General features: G+C 49.1%; 2 protein-coding genes across 2 annotated transcripts in view; both read left to right on the forward strand.

Annotated features, from left to right (window-relative positions):
* The window catches only part of cep63 (centrosomal protein 63), a gene marked incomplete at both ends in the record, with an annotated part of 39,632 nt that extends 34,497 nt beyond the window's left edge, over window positions 1-5,135 (forward strand). Inside the window, 2 exons of the mRNA XM_080535963.1 lie at window positions 3,136-3,175; window positions 5,034-5,135. Coding sequence (XP_080392089.1) covers window positions 3,136-3,175; window positions 5,034-5,135 — 142 coding nt within the window. The remainder of the gene's footprint in view (window positions 1-3,135; window positions 3,176-5,033) is intronic.
* Window positions 5,136-10,070: 4,935 nt separating this feature from the next.
* amotl2a (angiomotin like 2a) lies at window positions 10,071-17,447 on the forward strand (the record flags this gene model as incomplete). The annotated part of the gene is made up of 10 exons (XM_080535964.1): window positions 10,071-10,828; window positions 11,057-11,264; window positions 12,295-12,439; window positions 12,580-12,672; window positions 14,556-14,851; window positions 15,190-15,386; window positions 15,528-15,629; window positions 15,994-16,184; window positions 16,681-16,866; window positions 17,356-17,447. 10 exons carry the CDS (start codon window positions 10,071-10,073, stop codon window positions 17,445-17,447), a joined length of 2,268 nt encoding a protein of 755 aa, XP_080392090.1.
* Between the last annotated feature and the right edge of the window lie 2,037 nt (window positions 17,448-19,484).

Below are 19,484 nucleotides of genomic sequence, written 5' to 3' on the forward strand. Positions count from 1 at the left end.
TTGTGTAGTTATGATATGCCACATTCAAATGAATCATGGTTTCATTGGTTTTGATGGTCTTAGACTAAAGCGTATTGACGTATTTTTCCAGTGAGATGCCATTGATCAGCAGCATCAAGGGGCTCCAGTGTCTCATCCTCACCTCTGAAACACAGAGCAGCTCTTTGTTCTCTCTGGACGCGGATGCTCTCTCTCTCTCTCTCTCTCTCTCTCTCTCTCTCTCTCTCTCTCTCTCTCTCTCTGTCTCTCTGCTCTCTGAGGCTGCTATTGTTTTTTGTGCGACAGAAGAGAAAATTGTAACCTGCCTTTGAAGGCCGCTGCTGTCAGAGAGACATGTGGAGCTCAATTAAAATTCAAAGAGCACGTCAATGGAGAGTCAGAGGATGGTCGGGTTTTTAAGTCTCTTTAGAACACCTGACTCATACCTGGCTGTCTGGAACTATTTTTATCTGCTAATATGCTTTGTTTAACCACGCCCCCAAGCCATACCATCACCATTCATCGGATGCAATAGAATTTCTCCATAAGCACGATTTTTCAATGACAAAAATTGTATGTTATTATACTTAGAGTGAATATAGCCATCTATACAGTTATTACAGTAATGTTGATTATGTTAACATTATTATGTTAATGCCAGCAATATATTTTGGAATACATAATGACCCAATGCATCTTTACCTCCAGGTGACAACTTGATTACACTAGCCCCCCTAAAACACTGGTTTTAGGAATGCTATGTCATAGCGTGACGTTAGAATGATAAGGTTCTATCTCCATTTTTGGTCCAAATTGAGTTTTTTACATAATCTGATCCATTAGGTGTTTATTAATGCCTGTGTGGTGTTATTTTTTTTAAATGTTGACATTTTCTAGTTAGTAATTAATCAAATACAAAGGTTCCATCTCACAAAACATAATGGAATGTAAAAACTTTGACGCTCAATATCTCTGAACTGCCCTAAACGGAGATAGAACCTTCTCATTCTAAACGGAGATAGAACCTTATCATTCTAAACGGGGATAGAACCTTATCATTCTAAACGGAGATAGAACCTTATCATTCTAAGCTCACGTTGTCATAGTTTGATAGCCATAGCTGTGTCTGCTAACTCACCTGCTAGGCTAAGTGATGCACGGTCCAGATGACCAGGATGTGACATATGGCCGTAGGAAGGACGGAGGGTCACAGACAATCATACAGTCTGAATGGAAACCTAAGAGGCCGCAGCTGCTGTAGACGGGGGACCGTTCTGGCCATCAACACAAAGCATCTTCACTTACTGGCCGGGGATGGATTTGGTTAGTCAAATGAGAGGCCAGGAGGGCAGCAATAAACGCTGCAGAGATGTAATCACCTCAGCTGCTGCCCTCCGACCCCTGGCAGGGCCAACCCACAACCCACCAGCCGCCTCTGGCCCTCCACGACTGACTGACAGCACTACTGGACGTCCACAAACACCATGTTGTTGTATGTCGGGTGAAATGTTAGGTGGCTAAATAGAAATACAGTTGTTGTCCTGGTTGGCAGTTGGAACAGTTGAAGTCAAGACAGGACGAAACATTTACATTTTTAAACGTTTGGCATTTAGCAGACGCCTTATTCCAAAGCGACTTACAATCGATACATTTGAATACTAAGCAAGTGAATCATCAGTCCACCAGTCGTAGCAGGAAGAGTAATCCAGCTCAGGCCCGGGGCCACTGATAGAAGGTAGTGGTAGTGGTGTTCTAGTGGATAGTGAGTTGGACTTGTGATCGGAAGGTTGTGAGTTCAAATCCCGCCTGAAACCACACCACTACTAGTGTGCCCTTGGGTAAGGCACTTAGCCCTCAGTTACTCCAGGGGGAATGTCCCTGTAATTCGTAATTGTAAGTCGCTTTGGATTAAAAGCGTCTGCTAAATGGCAAAATTAATTAATTAGAAGGAAAAACCTTCTTCTATCACCTTCTTCTAAACCTAGGTTGTTTTTGTTTGTTTGTTTGTTTTATATTTAGACACTGGAGAAACAGAGAAGCAGTACAAGGGGGGCAATAGACGTTTTTAGGGGACACAGTAGAGGGGAAAAGCGGGTGTCTTCAGGAGACGCAGTGCTGAGGGGCAGTAGATGTCTCAGGAGGAACAGTTAAGACAAGCTGAAAGCAACATTGAGGTGTTCTCATGAGGAGAACGACCCATTGTGCAGATAGGTAAAGGTAATATGGACAGGAGAATACCTGGAGAAAAGTAATTTCTGCCCATTAGGCTTGGCCTGTGTCTGGCTTGTTTGCTGTTCCCTGTTTCAGCAGCTGGCGTAGGCCTCTGTTCAGTTGGGCTTCAACGACATTATTACTTGTGTAAATGTTGTTGAGACGCAGTTGTTTGACAGGCCTCATGGCAGGCTGATATTTGCTCTGAGCCGTTTCTGAGTGCTCGGCTAACAGATGTCTAATGGTTCTCTGACATGTCACAATGAGGTGTTTAGCGTGCGGTGGATCTCCATGTGCCAGACGTTACCAGACTCTGTGGGGTTCCTCTAGCAGGGAATGTTTTAGACGGAACACATCACAGTCTGTCAACAAGTATTATAGGAGAAAATATAGCAATGCATCCTGTATTTCATTAAGTATTAGAACTATTGTTTTTCTGTTTTGTGAGTAACAGGCGATACATGTATTATAGTAAGTAAGTATGTAAAGCGTTATTTATATAGCGCCTTTCGTACATGAAATGCAACTCAAAGCACATTATGGTGTGAAGTGTTATATTGTATATGGTGTGAAATGTTATATTTGTCCAAATTGATTTGATTTTGAAACCTTTTCTTTTGAAATGTTGAATAAACTGTTCTATTTTCACTATTTAAAACATGATAAATCACCTAAAAGCCTTTGTTTGTTTGGACGTACCATCTTCCATAATGTTGAGTTGGGTATCAGGTGCTGTATCTATTTAAGCATACACACATCCCCTCTGTTGTCTCTATAGAACAAATGTTTATGTTTATGGATTACAACACAACAGGCATGCAGCAGTATTGTATTATAAGTGTATTGTTTATAAGGAAAAGCCCCATTAAATAGAAAATGTTGGCGTCCGCCTGTGGCCCTCCCCTCCCCTCCCCTCCCCCCCTCTCCCCCCCTCTCCCCCGATAGCAGCAGCAGACACAGAGACTCAATCAGCCCCATGGACATGGTAATGTGAGGAATGCGCCCATTTCCTCCTATGCAGGAAGACAAAAGGAGTGGAGGCTGCAGCGCCTGGCGTGGCCCACCTCCCATCACAAGGCCCCTCCCTCCCTCCCCTCCTTCCCCCCTCCCCTCCCTCCCCTCTCCCCCCTCCCCCCCCTCCCTCTCTCTCTCTCTCTCCCTCTCTGTCTCTCTCTCTCTCTCTGTCTCTCTCTCCCTCTCTCTCTGTCTCCCTCTCTCTCTGTCTCTCTGTCTCTCTCTCTCTCTGTCTCCCTCTCTCTCTGTCTCCCTCTCTCTCTCTGTCTCTCTCTCTGTCTCCCTCTCTCTCTCTCTGTCATTCTCTCTGTCTCCCTCTCTCTCTCCCTCTCTCTCTCTCTGTCTCTCTCTCCCTCTCTCTCTCTCTCTCTCTCTCTCCCTCTCTCTCCCTCTCTCTCTCTGTCTCTCTCTCTCTCTCTTGCTCTCTCTCTCTCTCCCTCCCCCCCCCCCCTCCCTCCCCTCCCTCCCTCCCGGTGCTCCCAGCTCACAGGGAGACACATTGTGTCGTCCCAGTGAAGCCCGGCCAACAACAGGTTCTGATGACTTGCCCAGTTCACAGGTCCTTAATGGCTCTAATCTCCCACAACACTGGTTGTAGATGTTCTACATCTGTGTGTGTTTCACACCACCATAGGGAATGTTTGGATTGTTTCACACCTTTTCATGGCGTAACCCAAACCGTGAGCTTAGAATGACATGGTTCCTGTAGGCATACACAATAGGCCAACCAAGGCATGCATGTCTTGCTGATCATTTAGATGTTTCAACATAAACCACCATTTCAGCTTGTTGAAGTGACCACAGCTCAGGGCATAACTCGATAAGGTTCTATCTTCGTTTAGGGCAGTTCAGAGATATTGAGCGTCAAGGTTTTTACATTCCATTATGTTTTGTGAGATGGAACCTTTGTATTTTATTAATTACTAACTCAAAAATGTCAACATTTAAAAAAATAACACCACACAGGCATTAATAAACACCTAATGGATCAGATTATGTCAAAAAAACTCAATTTTGACCAAAAATGGAGATAGAACCTTATCATTCTAACGTCACGAAATCACTCAATTTAGTCAATTAAACTCCTAAACTCCTTTAAAGTGAACAGAACCGAGACCATCTTGGGAGGTGGTCTGAGGTGGGCTCAGTTCAGGTCTGCAGTGCTGTTCAGTGTATAATTACCCAGGGTGCAATGCAGTAATCAATAGCTTGAGTTCCAATGAAATATAGTGCTGTGAAAGCAAAGTGGACTGAAACCTCATTAATGCTTAAATAGAACAGCAAGAAAAACGAATGAAGTCCTTCATTCAAACATAAAGGCATGTGAATACAAGAAGAACTGTGTTATTTTAATGTTCTCCACCTCTTTAAAGAGGACTGATTGGTTCTTTTAACCTAAGATATGATACAGTATGTGTAAATCCCCTGAGTAATCATCTAGCTGAGCCAGCAGAGGAGTCCTGGCACGTCAGCAGACTAACTGACAGTTTACCGGCAACCACTGAGAAAGATGTGGCAACAACAGTTGGACCACAAACTGCCATGCAAATAACCAGGATGTCATTTGACTGAGGTATGTACGGCTGTTTGTCTGACATAAAGCATTTATGTATCTGAAAGAGTTTGGTGGCAGGTAGAGGCTTGTTACAACAACACATAAGCTTCACAAACCACTTGCTGTAACCCAAATTGGCCCAAAGAAAACTAGTAGATGCTTCCAGGTGGCTCTACTAATACTATACACATAATCCATAAAGCCCCTCTCACCTATTTCAACATGCAGCCAACCCCCTCAATCCCCTCACCCCCCCTCAACCCCCCAACGCCAGCTGATCTCAGCGTCCCCCAACATGCATCTGTGTGAAGAATGCGGGTCGGGCCAGGCCAGGAGGCTGGGGTTGGTTGTGATGGTGGTGGCGGAGGGGGGTTGAGGAGGGAGGCTGGGGCTGGTTGTGATGGTGGTGGAGGGGGGTTGAGGAGGGAGGCTGGGGCTGGTTGTGATGGTGGAGGGGGGGGAGGCCAGGAGGCTGGTATTGGTTGTGATGGTGGCGGAGGGGAGAGAGAGCAGCAGATGGCAGGGCTGTCCCCGTCATGTCTGCCGCGGGGAGAACAATGCCTCTCTCAGAGCCGTGATTAAGGAGGGGAAGGGGGATTTCACTCCGTGGACAGCTGGCAGGCAGCATGCCTCGCACCCGCCCCTCTCCCTCTCCGTGTCCACACACACACACACACACACACACACACACACACACAGACACACACTCTGCAATTAACTGGCACGGGCCGTGGCTTAAATATTTACCAGGCACATGCAAACAAAAGGCCCTTAAAGGCTTCTAACAATCAATGCTTCAGTTTAATGAGCATTGTACATATTATCTGGATGTATAGCCTGCTGTTTGAAACTCAATTCATCTTAGTTGGGATTTGTGGTTGGGATTTATTTACAGATTTGTTGTTTTTATGTGTAAATGTTTCTTATCAAGCATACTATAAGAGATTCTAGAGAGATTATTTAATTGTGTGTGTGTGTGTGTCTTTGTGCGTGTGTCTGTGTGTGAAACAGTATCAAGCATACTAGAGATTCTAGAGAGATTATAAATTGTGTGTGTGTGTGTGTGTGTGTGTGAGTGTGTGTGTGCGTGCGTGTGAAACAGTATTATTCACTGGGAGTAGTACAACACTTTTCCTTTCCACGTCTAAGATTACTACACAAGGAATGAAGATAGAAGATCATAACATTGGCCCATAAAAAACTAAAGCTCTGCTTCTTCACAACAATAGTAGTGATCCAATTGTCTCTCTCTTCTATGCACAGCATGCTCCAGCTAATTACGCCCATCTTCCCCAACTGCTAAACAAAACACACCGCTTTACATTACACAGGGCAGGCGACAACCAGCTGGCTGAGGAGGGTGGTGCAGTCAGCTCCTCTCCTCTCTGCTCTGCCCCCTCTCTGCTCTGCTCTGCCCCCTTGCCTCTCTGCCCTGCCCCCTCTCCTCTCTGCTCTGCTCTGCCCCCTCTCCTCTCTGCCCTGCCCCCCTCTCCTCTCTGCTCTGCTCTGCCCCCTCTCCTCTCTGCTCTGCCCCCTTTCCTCTCTGCCCTGCCCCCTTTCCTCTCTGCCCTGCCCCCCTCTCCTCTCTGCTCTGCTCTGCCCCCTCTCCTCTCTGCTCTGCCCCCTCTCCTCTCTGCCCTGCCCCCTCTCCTCTCTGCTCTGCCCCCTTTCCTCTCCTCTCTGCCCTGCCCCCTTTCCTCTCTGCTCTGCTCTGCCCCCTCTCCTCTCTGCTCTGCCCCCTTTCCTTCCCTCTCTGCTCTGCCCCCTTTCCTTTCCTCTCTGCCCTGCCCCCTCTCCTCTCTGCTCTGCTCTGCCCCCTCTCCTCTCTGCTCTGCTCTGCCCCCTCTCCTCTCTGCCCTGCTCTGCCCCCTTTCCTCTCCTCTCTGCCCTGCCCCCTTTCCTCTCTGCCCTGCCCCCTCTCCTCTCTGCTCTGCTCTGCCCCCTTTCCTCTCTGCCCTGCCCTGCCCCCTTTCCTCTCTGCTCTGCCCTGCCCCCTCTCCTCTCTGCTCTGCTCTGCCCCCTTTCCTCTCTGCTCTGCCCTGCCCCCTCTCCTCTCTGCTCTGCTCTGCCCCCTCTCCTCTCTGCCCTGCTCTGCCCCCTTTCCTCTCCTCTCTGCCCTGCCCCCTTTCCTCTCTGCCCTGCCCCCTCTCCTCTCTGCTCTGCTCTGCCCCCTTTCCTCTCTGCTCTGCCCTGCCCCCTCTCCTCTCTGCCCTGCCCCCTTGCCTCTCCTCTCTGCTCTGCCCCCTCTCCTCTCTGCCCTGCCCTGCCCCCTTTCCTCTCTGCTCTGCTCTGCCCCCTTGCCTCTCTGCTCTGCCCCCTCTCCTCTCTGCCCTGCCCCCTCTCCTCTCTGCCCTGCCCCCTTTCCTCTCTGCTCTGCCCCCTTTCCTCTCTGCCCTGCCCCCTTTCCTCTCCTCTCTGCCCCCTTTCCTCTCTGCTCTGCTCTGCCCCCTTTCCTCTCTGCTCTGCTCTGCCCCCTCTCTGCTCTGCTCTGCCCCCTTTCCTCTCTGCTCTGCTCTGCCCCCTCTCCTCTCTGCTCTGCCCCCTTTCCTCTCTGCTCTGCCCTGCCCCCTCTCCTCTCTGCTCTGCCCCCTTTCCTCTCTGCCCTTCCCCCTCTCCTCTCTGCTCTGCCCCCTTTCCTCTCTGCTCTGCCCCCTTTCCTCTCTGCTCTGCCCCCTCTCCTCTCTGCTCTGCCCCCTCTCCTCTCTGCCCTGCCCCCTTTCCTCTCTGCTCTGCTCTGCCCCTTTCCTCTCTGCCCTGCCCCCTCTCCTCTCTGCTCTGCCCCCTTTCCTCTCTGCTCTGCCCTGCCCTGCCCCCTCTCCTCTCTGCTCTGCCCCCTCTCCTCTCTGCCCTGCCCCCTCTCCTCTCTGCTCTGCCCCCTCTCCTCTCTGCCCTGCCCCCCTTCCTCTCTGCTCTGCCCCCTTTCCTCTCTGCTCTGCTCTGCCCCCTTGCCTCTCTGCCCTGCCCCCTTTCCTCTCTGCTCTGCCCTGCCCCCTCTCCTCTCTGCTCTGCCCCCTCTCCTCTCTGCCCTGCCCCCTTTCCTCTCTGCTCTGCCCCCTCTCCTCTCTGCCCTGCCCCCTTTCCTCTCTGCTCTGCCCTGCCCCCTCTCCTCTCTGCTCTGCCCCCTCTCCTCTCTGCTCTGCCCCCTCTCCTCTCTGCCCTGCCCCCTTTCCTCTCTGCTCTGCCCTGCCCCCTCTCCTCTCTGCTCTGCCCCCTCTCCTCTCTGCTCTGCCCTGCCCCCTCTCCTCTCTGCTCTGCCCCCTTTCCTCTCTGCTCTGCTCTGCCCCCTTTCCTCTCTGCTCTGCCCCCTCTCCTCTCTGCTCTGCCCCCTTTCCTCTCTGCTCTGCTCTGCCCCCTCTCCTCTCTGCTCTGCCCCCTCTCCTCTCTGCTCTGCTCTGCCCCCTTTCCTCTCTGCTCTGCCCTGCCCCCTTTCCTCTCTGCCCTGCCCCCTCTCCTCTCTGCTCTGCCCCCTTTCCTCTCTGCTCTGCTCTGCCCCCTCTCCTCTCTGCCCTGCCCCCTTTCCTCTCTGCTCTGCCCCCTTTCCTCTCTGCTCTGCCCCCTCTCCTCTCTGCTCTGCCCCCTTTCCTCTCTGCTCTGCCCTGCCCCCTCTCCTCTCTGCCCTGCCCCCTTTCCTCTCTGCCCTGCCCTGCCCCCTCTCCTCTCTGCTCTGCCCCGCCCCCTTTCCTCTCTGCTCTGCCCCCTCTCCTCTCTGCCCTGCCCCCCTTTCCTCTCCTCTCTGCCCCCTTTCCTCTCTGCTCTGCCCCCTTTCCTCTCCTCTCTGCCCTGCCCCCTTTCCTCTCTGCCCTGCCCCCTTTCCTCTCTCTGCTCTGCTCTGACCCCTTTCCTCTCTGAGGGCCCTGCCCCCTTTCCTCTCTGCCCTGCCCCCCTCTCCTCTCTGCCCTGCCCCCTTTCCTCTCTCTGCGGTTCTGCTTTTGATCCCAGAGGGACTTGGAGGGCCCCGCATTCCGCACATTCCAGGCGCAGTGAACAATCAGCTCTCAGTTATTTATTAGTCCAGCGCTGCCTGGCTGAAGCTCAGTCTGGTGGAAGAACCTCTCAGTGGAAGAGCTTCTCAGTAGAGCTTCTCAGGCGCACACGGCAGCGCAGATCCACAGAGGAACACACAAGGATAAGAGAGAATACTTTTCTTACACGTTTAGGATTATTTTTCCGTGAACACACTATACCCCCGTCCACAATTTATACCCGTGATGAGACTGTGAATCGGTAAGATTTTAGTACTGTTTCAGGAGTACGTTTTTACCTTCTGATTAATGTTGGATTCATTTCAGATGTGCCCGAAAGAAAGTGGATTAGAATTTAGAAAGGCGCATGTTGGGTTTTTATTGTGCGCATGTTAATATTTGAGCATCATCTCCTCGATCTGACGATTAATTCTATATGAGTGTGATTTTAATCGTTTTGAAATTGTCTTTATATTAATATAAAATGTTGTGAAGTCGGTCGTGGTATTTATCTGGTGTTCCTTCTATAAACCGGGACATATTGCACCCAATACTTTATTTATTTGTATTATTTCAGGCAGATTGAGACATTAATGCTGTTATCAGACCTCTAACCCTGACTGTTGTATCTGCAACGGGAAGCTTATGAAAGTTGTCAGACCGATTAGGCAACGGATTGGAATCTGCCATCATTTGCAGCAGGAAATTACTGATTAACCGTTCTGCAATTAGTGATTACCGCTATAATTATCTAAGAGTACTTAATGTTTATCACTGTATCTCACGAATCAGGACAGTTTGTTTCAAAATACTGCTACATGTCTGAGGGGAATGTTAGATGTGTGCAAGGCATGCTGGCTTTTACATGACAAAGTCTCACAATAAGATCTAATGACTTAATAAGCTAATCTGAATTTATAGTATGTGTAGTAGGCCTACTAACAAGCCTAGGCTATATCATGTAGTGGACATCCCAAGCTATCGCTTTTTTTTTTTGTTAGAAGCTCCAAATAGCAGTTTCAGCGGTATTAAAAGCTAACGTGGTGTTACTATGGGAATAGACTCTGAGGCATGAGGCACGCTGAAAACACACTCCTGGTATGTGCTGTCTGTCTGTCTTTGGACCAGAGGGGGAAAAACAAAACAGCCTCTTTCTTTCTGCCAATAATACAGTTACGTAGTACTACTTCAGTTTGCTGCTGTGGTCTGTCAATGTCAATGAATTCTAAACGTTCATGTGTCGATCTCTCTCCTTAGATCTGTGTCTGGAACTGTCTTTTCATCCCAACCCCAAACCCCGCCACCACTTCTACACACAACGGTTTCCCTTCGTTTTCCGGTCGACTGCGATGAGAACTGCAGAGGAGTCGTCTGGAACGGTCCTGCACCGACTTATCGCCGAGCAGCTGCGCTACGGGAACCCCACCGACACACGCACGCTCCTCGCCATCCAGCAGCAGGCCCTGCGAGGCGGGGGAGGAGGAGGAGGAGGCAGCAGCAGCAGCGGAGGAGGAGGCGCAGGTAGCCCCCGCTCCTCGCTGGAGAGCCTCACCCAGGAAGAGAGCCAGTTCCTCCAGATGTCCACGCGTCAAGAGCCCCAAGGCCAGGAGCACCAGGGGGACTACCAGCACTCCGAGAGCCCCGTGTGCCATCTGTACCAGCTCCACGGAGAGGAGCTACCCACCTATGAGGAGGCCAAGGCCCACTCTCAGTACCTTGCCTCTCAGAGGAGTCACTCTGGCCTAACGGGGCCTGTTATGGAGGTCATGGGTAACCACGGCGAGGGCCAATGGGAGATGAAACGGGAACACGCGCGCTCCCTCAGCGAGCGTCTCATGCAGCTCTCTCTGGAGAGGAGCGACTTACCGATGAGCTCCTCTCACAGCTACCCACAGCTGTCTCACAGCTACCCAGAGCTGGCCAATCACCTGGCTGGGCCCATCACACACAAGGGACCCTCAGGGGTTCCTCAGTACCCCGACCAGCGCGGGCCACCCCCAGACTATCCCTTCCTGGTGCGACCGCCAGGATATATGCTCAGCCACTCTCAGGAGCACGGGCAGTACTACAAAGAGCCGCCTCCCCCCTTCCACTCGGAGCATCACAGGTAATTCCCTTTCAGACCCGACTTAAACGGCACTAAACTAAAGTGGATCATTGCTGCTATAGTCTGATATGGGATACCTCACATCGACAGCCATACCTGTTTAGAATCAGCAGCATGCTTCTCGACAAGAATCTGAGCGACATTTTGAAATCTCAAACCTTTCATCTTCTCACTGAGTTGTTACTTAACGACTTAACGAACGTCTCCCCCCCCCCCCCGTCTCCTCAGGTATGTGGCCGCCCAGCCCCAGGTGGTACGTCACCACAGCATCCACACCGCCGTGATGAGCCCTGCCGGTCCAGAGGCTTACATGGCCGCCAACAGCAACAACTCCAGCAACAACAACACGGCGCAGGCGGACATGCTGATGAGGGAGAACGAGAGGCTGAGGAGGGAGCTGGAGGGATACAACGAGAAGGCCGCCAGGCTTCAGAAGGTGAGAGGAACCGTCTGTTTCTTTCTGTCTGTTTCTGTATGAAGAACCAAACTGTGCTGGTTGATAACAGGCGGTAGTGGAGGTAAGACAGTATAGAGCGGTAGTGTTCGCCAACGCTGCATATCTGAGAGATTAACTGTCTAGGGGCGCAGGAATGCCAGCGATGGCAGGATGACAGAGATAGTTGTACTTCCTCATGTTCAGTGATACAGATAGACACACGTATACGTTGTTTTGTCTTTTAAAAGCACATTGAGTCACACTTTTATCTCCAAACACTTCCCCCCTACAGTCTGGCAATTCAGAATTCAGACCGTGGGCGTTCGTTAAACTAACTGGAGTCACACACACACAACTCTTTATATATACACGGATGCTTTAGTTTCTACTGGTGTGGGAATTTTCACAGATTTTCTTGTTACCTGTTGTTATGTGTCTTAACACATACAGTTGGAAAGCAACGTTCCCACTTCAGTAACAGGAATGCCTTTGACACGTCACGCTCCTTTGTGCTCCTCAGCACCATGGCAGTTTGCCACGGAGGGGGAGGTGAACGCGCCGACACCTGGAACTCATAACGTTCATTCAGGAATGTTGATTCCTTGGGTGTTAAGAGAATAATTTGCCTGTAGGCATACACAATAGACCAACCGAGCCATTTTATGTTGTTGCTGATACATTTAGATGTTTCAACGTCTTCGACATAAACCACCATTTCAGATTTTTTAAGTGACCACAGCTCAGTGCATAACTCGTGAGCTTTTTATTATGAATGACAAGGTTCTATCTCCGTTTAGGGCAGTTCAGAGATATTGAGCGTCAACGTTTTTACATTCCATTATGTTTTGTGAGATGGAACCTTTGTATTTTATGAATTACTAACTCAAAAATGTCAACATTTAAAAAAATAACACCACACAGGCATTAATAAACACCTAATGAATCAGATTATGTAAAAAAAAACTCAATTTTGACAAAAATGGAGATAGAACCTTATAATTCTAACTGTCTTCTTCTGTGTTTCTCTCAGCTGGAGGTGGAGATCCAGAGGATATCAGAAGCCTACGAGACGCTGATGAAAGGCTCTGCCAAGAGAGAAACCCTGGAGAAAACCATGAGGAACAAACTAGAAGGGGAGATCAAGAGGCTTCACGACTTCAACAGAGATCTCAGAGGTAAGGTCACAGCAACGTGACGACAGACGACACCGCTGGTTGTAATGGATTGATTTCAGTAAGTCTTTTGAGTTACACCCTAAGTGTGGCTCGATATAAAAAACAGAGAAATCATTGATTTTACTCTTTTTGACTTGCAGACCGTTTGGACACAGCTACTAAACAACGAGTGGCTAAGGAAGTTGAATCCGCCGACCAGAAGCAGCACGTCTTTGCCAAACTCCTCGAGCAAAGTAAGTTGGACGCTTCTTGAAATCTTGACTTCGGGGTGATGATTTACATGTCATCATAACCTCTCGAATAGTATTTGATAAGATGAAGTAAGAGAGGCGGGGAGAGCATTAGCGAGGGCTATTCACACTGCCAGGCACCACTTCTACTCTGACAATTTAGTATGTCACAACAAGTTGGTGTGATGTGAGTCTGAGGCCTGGAGAGAGAGAGAGAGAGAGAGAGAGAGAACACACTCCTCTGCTCCACCTCCTTATGCTCAGAGTTGCTCTTGGCAGTGGAGCGGCAGGCAGCCATTATTCACCGCGGCAGTAAATGTGGCTCGGATTCTTGGAATTTTTTCAGGTATTTCAGGCTGTTCCGTGTACTGGGAATGCCCCCCCCCGCCCCCCCCCCCTCCTCCCCTAACTGAGCTGCATAGCTAGCTACTGAGCTCCCTTCTCAAGGGGAACTAATAGGACTGAGCCTCGGGGGCATCCATTCCCCACTCAAGATGACCCCTGGCTAGCTGCTCGCTATCTCTCCATGTTTGGGCATTTCTCTACCTCAGTATTTGAAGTCATGATTGGTCATGTAGTTTTGCCTCTTTTTTTTCCTTTCCAAGAAAATATGACCCTCTCCCCATTATGAAGACATTCCTTTCTAGCAGCAGCAAGCAATTGGGAAACTTTTAATCTGCTTAAAGTGATCCTTATTTTGTTCTTGCATAACAGCATAACACAATGTTCAGTTTCACACTACCCCCTGTAGACCTCATGGAGTGATGGATGCACTTTTAAAAAGGGATCTCTTCATACCAATGTTTAATCTCAAGTGGAGGCTGAAGAGACAGAATGTGGTTTTACATAGTGTGTCTCAACAAAACCAGATCCAGCCACAGCGGAAACAGAACTGCATATGAAATAACCGTAACTTCTAAACCGTGATGATAATGGTAAATAATCAGAATGATAACATACAGAATTATAAATTATGTCTTTTAAGAAAAATAAAATAATGCATAATCTGTTTTACTGCAGTAAGGCCTTAGAGGCATTCCAGAGCTGCGCCGAGCACAAAGGACATGCCTGTGTGTGTAAGTGGATAAGAGGAAGTCTGCATTCCCTCCACTCTCAGGCATGCTGCTCTCCTGTTGTGTAACCAACCACTGGCGCTTTTATAGGTCAGAACTTTACTACTAAAATTCCAAGTGGGTAGAGAGAGAGACAAGACAATAGCTTTCTAGTTGTTCACACTTCATGGGAGATGTACCCTTTGTGTGTTACACTGCACTTACACAACTGTGTAATTGGTTAGAAGATGATTCCCCTGAAAGATGTCGTGTAGCAGTGTGGAAGCTTGGTTGAGCTGCTTTAGAGAAACGGCCAACTGCATTCCTGAGTCCTTAACTTCAGAATCCCCAAAGAAATTGAGAAAATATCAACCCTCTTGTTTCCTCTAGAGGTCACAGTCCTTAAGTTGAACTTTCCTTAGATGCTAGAAACCCATATTCAATTCAATTCAATTCAATTCAACTTTATTGGCCATGTGGAGTGCACTAGGCACATGACTTGGTATTCTACCATGCTGAACAAGCTACAGTACATACAACAGCAAGACGACAATACAACAAAACTCAAGACAGAATATACAGTACCAATATGAGTGAATATTATGAATAAATATACTGTACAACTAAGTGCAAAAACATGTAAAGTGCAAGGTGCAATGATCAGAGTTATTGAGAAGGGCTTATGGCTTTGGGGAAGAAACTGACATGTGACATGAGACTCCCCCACTGATTGGTCCATAGTATTCAGAGGCCAATAGGAAGCCTGTATAAAAGTGGTGATGTCTCAAACCGACGCTTTTCTAACCGTCGTTCCTCTGGTTCTTTTCCCCTCAGACGAGGAGCAGCAGCGGGAGCGCGAGCGTCTAGAGCGGGAGCTGCAGCGGCTGCGTGGCTCCGGCGAGGAGTGGCTGCGCAGACGGGAGGTTCTAGAACAGGCCCTGGGCTCGGCGCAGTCCCGCAACCTGCAGCTGGAGGAAGAGCTGCGCAGGAAGAGGGCGTACGTGGAGAAGGTGGAGCGTCTGCAGAGCGCGCTGGCCCAGCTGCAGGCCGCCTGCGAGAAGAGAGAGAGCCTGGAGTCGCGGCTGCGCACGCGGCTAGAGCAGGAGCTGAAGAACCTGAGAGCACAGCAGGTGATTTAGGAGAGAGACCCTCGACACACCGTGACGTTAGAATGATCAGGTTCTATCTCCGTTTAGAATGATAAGGTTCTATCTCCGTTTAGAATGATAAGGTTCTATCTCCGTTTAGGGCAGTTCAGAGATATTGAGCGTCAAAGTTTTTACATTCCATTATGTTTTGTGAGATGGAACCTTTGTATTTTATTAATTACTAACTCAAAAAATGTCAACATTTAAAAAATAACACCACACGGGCATTAATAAACACCTAATGGATCAGATTATGTAAAAAAAAATTGAGATAGAACCTTATAATTCTAACGTCACGACTCGTTGTTTTCCTCCTATAGTGGCAGTCCCAGTCCCAGGCTCCCTCCCCCCACGCCTCCGAGCTGAGCTCCTCCTCCGTGCAGCAGCACCTGCGGGAGCGAGAGGAGCGCATCCTGGCCCTGGAGGCCGACATCACCAGGTGGGAGCAGAAGTACCTGGAGGAGAGCACCATGAGACAGTTTGCTATGGACGCAGCTGCCACCGCCGCGGCGCAACGGTGAGTGTGGAGACCTGTGTGACCTATGACCTCTGGTCACAGAGAGGATCTGTCTGTCCCAGTCTGTCGAGGTTAAGTCGGCATGTCTATCAAATGTCTTAATGTATCTTAATGGAATCTTCTTTTTTCTTGTTTTTACAGTGATACAACCATCATTAACCACTCCCCCCGCCACTCACCTAACAACAGCTTCAACGAAGACCTGCCGCCATCTGGTTTCAGACACCAGGAGATGGAGAATAGGTACATAGAAGTCTTGTCTTTGCCACATTATTGGAAACTACAATTACATTTCGTGACGTTAGAATTATAAGGTTCTATCTCCGTTTAGGGCAGTTCAGAGATATTGAGCGTCAAAGTTTTTACCTTCCATTATGTTTTGTGAGATGGAACCTTTGTATTTTATTAATTACTAACTCAAAAATGTCAACATTTTAAAAATAACACCACACAGGCATTAATGAACACCTAATGGATCAGATTATGTAAAAAACTCAATTGACAAAAATGGAGATAGAACCTTATAATTCTAACGTCACGAATTGTGTCATTCTCTCTTGTGCTTAAGCATATGTACTTAATCTGTGGTTTGTGTGTGTGTCTGTAGGATACGAGCCCTCCACGCCCAGCTCCTAGAGAAGGACGCGGTGATCAAGGTTCTCCAGCAGAGGTCGAGGCGCGAGCAGGGCAGGCTAGAGCTACAGCAGGGTCTGCTACGGCCCGCCAGGTCGGTCCCCTCCATCAGCACCGTGGCCTCCAGCAGCCCAGCAGACCGCGACCGCACAGCACGGGGCAAAGGTGAGCGCACAAGGATGTACCGTAGGGTCACGAGGATGTACCGTAGGGTCACAAGGATGTACTGTACTGTAGGGTCACAAGGATGTACCGTAGGGTCACAAGGATGTACCGTAGGGTCACAAGGATGTACCGTAGGGTCACAGGTTCCTCCAGCGACCAGCGGCCTCAAGAAATGTGTCTAAATGAATGACACATGCTTATTAGGCGACAACTGGCAACCAATCTGTGTCGCCAGGCAGAATGTGCACTTCCTAAAAAAACTACGGGCAGACAACCGATGGCGTCCCTCAAATAGACAAACATCTTTTGAAACAGAATGTAGAATCTTGTCTCCCGCTCCAGAATAGCAGATCCAGAATAGCAGACATGGGAGCCAGCTCCCGGAGCAGATGTTTGTGTGTCGGGCGGTGCTGCGTACATGCGTGTGTGTAACTGTGTATGAGTGTATGCGTTCTGGTAATTAACCAGCTTCCTCTTTTTGTCCGCGCGCTTGTAGGGAAGAGCCTCTCAGATGACCAGACGGCTGCTGCACCCCTGCCCCCCCACCCCCGCGCCCTGACTAAGCCCCAGAGCCGGGACTCCAGCACCCAGTGTGACGTGACATCACAGGAGGGGGCGGAGCTTACAGGGGAGCCCAGCAGCACGCTATCAGCCCCAGAGACGACCTCAGCACATGTGTCTGGTGTGTAGCCTCTCTTATCCTGGATGGCTAGATATGAAGGAGATATGAATGAAGTGTCGGTCCCAAAATATCACACCAAGCTTTAGATTTTAATCCGTAGCTGCACATGGTGGTAGATGTTGGCGATGTTGAGGTTAGGTCATGAAATATGTATATAGAGAAAGTATATGATGGAGGTAATGTTGAGAACAGGGTTTATATGGATTTATGGAGGTTTGTCCTTTTGATCTCAGGTGGTTGAGGGTTGGTTAAAGTGTAACCAGATCTCAGGGTTGTGGCAGAGGCAGGAAGTGGACCCATTCATACAGAGCTTTGTTTGTGAAACCTTGACTGTGTGTGTGTGAGATTCAAGGTTGCGAGTAGCGATCCAAGTAGCAAACATTACAGTTGGTTTGCTTACGTCTAGTGGCCTACTGAGCTCGTATCAGTCACGTTGGAGTTGAAATCCTGCATTTTGTCTGACGTGCACATTTTCTTTTTTTATTACAGATCGCTCTGAGCACGGGCCCAAGGCACAACTCAGCAACACGTTCAAGAACATGAGCAGCTCAGATGCAGAAGTGGTAGAGATCCTTATTTAAAGACACTGAACAATGACTACAGTTCAGTCTACTGGACCATGGGATTCATTGTGGACAGAGAGGTTGATGACCGCGAGGCCCTCCTATGTGGACATCCCTCCTGTGTGGACATGTGTGGACATCCCACCTGTGTGGACATCCCACCCCTGCAAGGACAAGACTGTCTGTCCCCATGTTGGTCTGAGCTCTGGAAGGACATTGGAGACAGTCCCACTGAAAGGGACGAGTGTTATCGGAGAAAAGAATCCAGGAGTGTGTAGCGGAGAGGAGAGCTGAGCTCTTCTCGACCGTCTGCACACCTAAAACGTTACTCACAACTTTGTTGGCCGTGTTCTCTCACCAACCTGCCAGGTTGCAACGACAGTCTGAATCCTACAAGGTACTTGGAACGGATTCTGCATTGTTGCTGCAACCGGAGGACGGCCGGATGTCAGACTGTGTAACTGCGTATATTGCATATGTACGGTGGTGTTATGTATTTATATTTATAAGTGCTGCTCATAGTGTGACGTGACGTGTGTGTAGTGTTGTCGTTGTTTGGCCCCTTTTTAAGAAAGAAAAAAGATGTCTGAATGTCCGTCTCTCTCCAACCCTCTTTTATTTTGACTTCTGCAATACTGTATTTATTTGTTTCACTTTTATTCTTTTCTTTACAGTATACCGAGTCTAATAACAACCCACATTCCTTGGACAGTGTACGTTAACTGTCCATGGCTGCTTTGGTTGTGACTTGTTTAATGATGACAAACAGCCTCCCTATTATGTCGTGAGACTAAATGGGGTCGGCTTAGGAAAGCCAGTGGAAGTCTCTCACTCTCCTTCTCTCTCTCTCTCTCTCTCTCTCTCTCTCCTCTCTCTCTCTCTCTCTCTCTCTCCCTCTCTCTCTCTCTCTCTCTCTCCCTCTCTCTCTCCCTCCCTCTCCCTCTCTCTCTCTCTCCTTCTCTCCTCCTCTCCTCCTCTCCTTCTCTCCTTCTCTCCTCCTCTCCTCCTCTCCTTCTCTCTCCCTCCCTCTCTCTCTCCCTCTCTCTCTCTCCCTCTCTCTCTCTCTCTCTCTCTCCCTCTCTCTCTCTCTCTCTCTCTCTCTCCCTCTCTCTCTCTCTCTCCCTCTCTCTCTCCCTCTCTCTCCCTCCCTCTCTCTCCCTCTCTCTCCCTCCCTCTCTCCTTCTCTTACGCACTCTGTCCTCGGGATTAGTCCCGTACCGCAGTGTGCTTGAGTAAATACTAATTAACCCGACTTCAGCATTCCCCGCCCTAAATTAACTATGCAGTTGGTGCTCACTCAGGGTTTAATAGGCTGTTTGGGGGCCCTAGCTGCTCACAGCTCAGCCGGAGAATGGAAACACTTGTATTCAGGGGTGAAGGCGAGGAGGGGGGCATGTCGACTCATTATCTTAAGGAAACGTACGGGGAGGAGGGAGGAGGGAGGAGTGACTGCCCCCCGCCGCCGCCACAGAGGCCTAATGTTTAGGATGCCAGTTATCATTTTGGGCCCCAGACGACCACTACCCAGAATGCCGCTCCCCGCCGCTGACAAGCCGAAGCTAATCTTCTCACATTCCTCTCTGAAGGAATGCTCCCTCTTTGAGTGAAAAGGCTATCTCCAGTCTGACCCCCTGCCCCGTGACATGGTATGCATTCTGAGGGACTATTCTCTTTCTTGGTCTATTTATTTCTCCGGAGCCCTTGGTAGCTGGTTCTACCAGGAGCATCTAAATCGATGAGTAGTTATATACAGTAACATGGCAACAGCAGCTCACCATATTTGGCCTCCATTTGTCCATTCTATTTGTTGACGCTAAACCCAGTGTTCAAGTTCGTTCAAGTATGCTATTTTCCTCTCATTGCTCGAGTATCTCACATTTCTGAGGTCAGAATGTCTTTTCTCACGGGCTCCTAAATTAAACTTCAGCTTGTGTTGGGGTGGGAGCAGGGAAGTACTTGCTGAATGTAGTTCCCTCTTTGTGTCAATGCAAAAGTGTATGATTGTGTTCAAACTGGAATGTGGGAGGATTCATAATTGTACTTTACAAACTCGAC

This window comes from Nansenia antarctica (genome assembly GCF_963989245.1).
Source record: "Nansenia antarctica genome assembly, chromosome: 7".
Lineage (NCBI taxonomy): Eukaryota > Metazoa > Chordata > Actinopteri > Argentiniformes > Microstomatidae > Nansenia > Nansenia antarctica.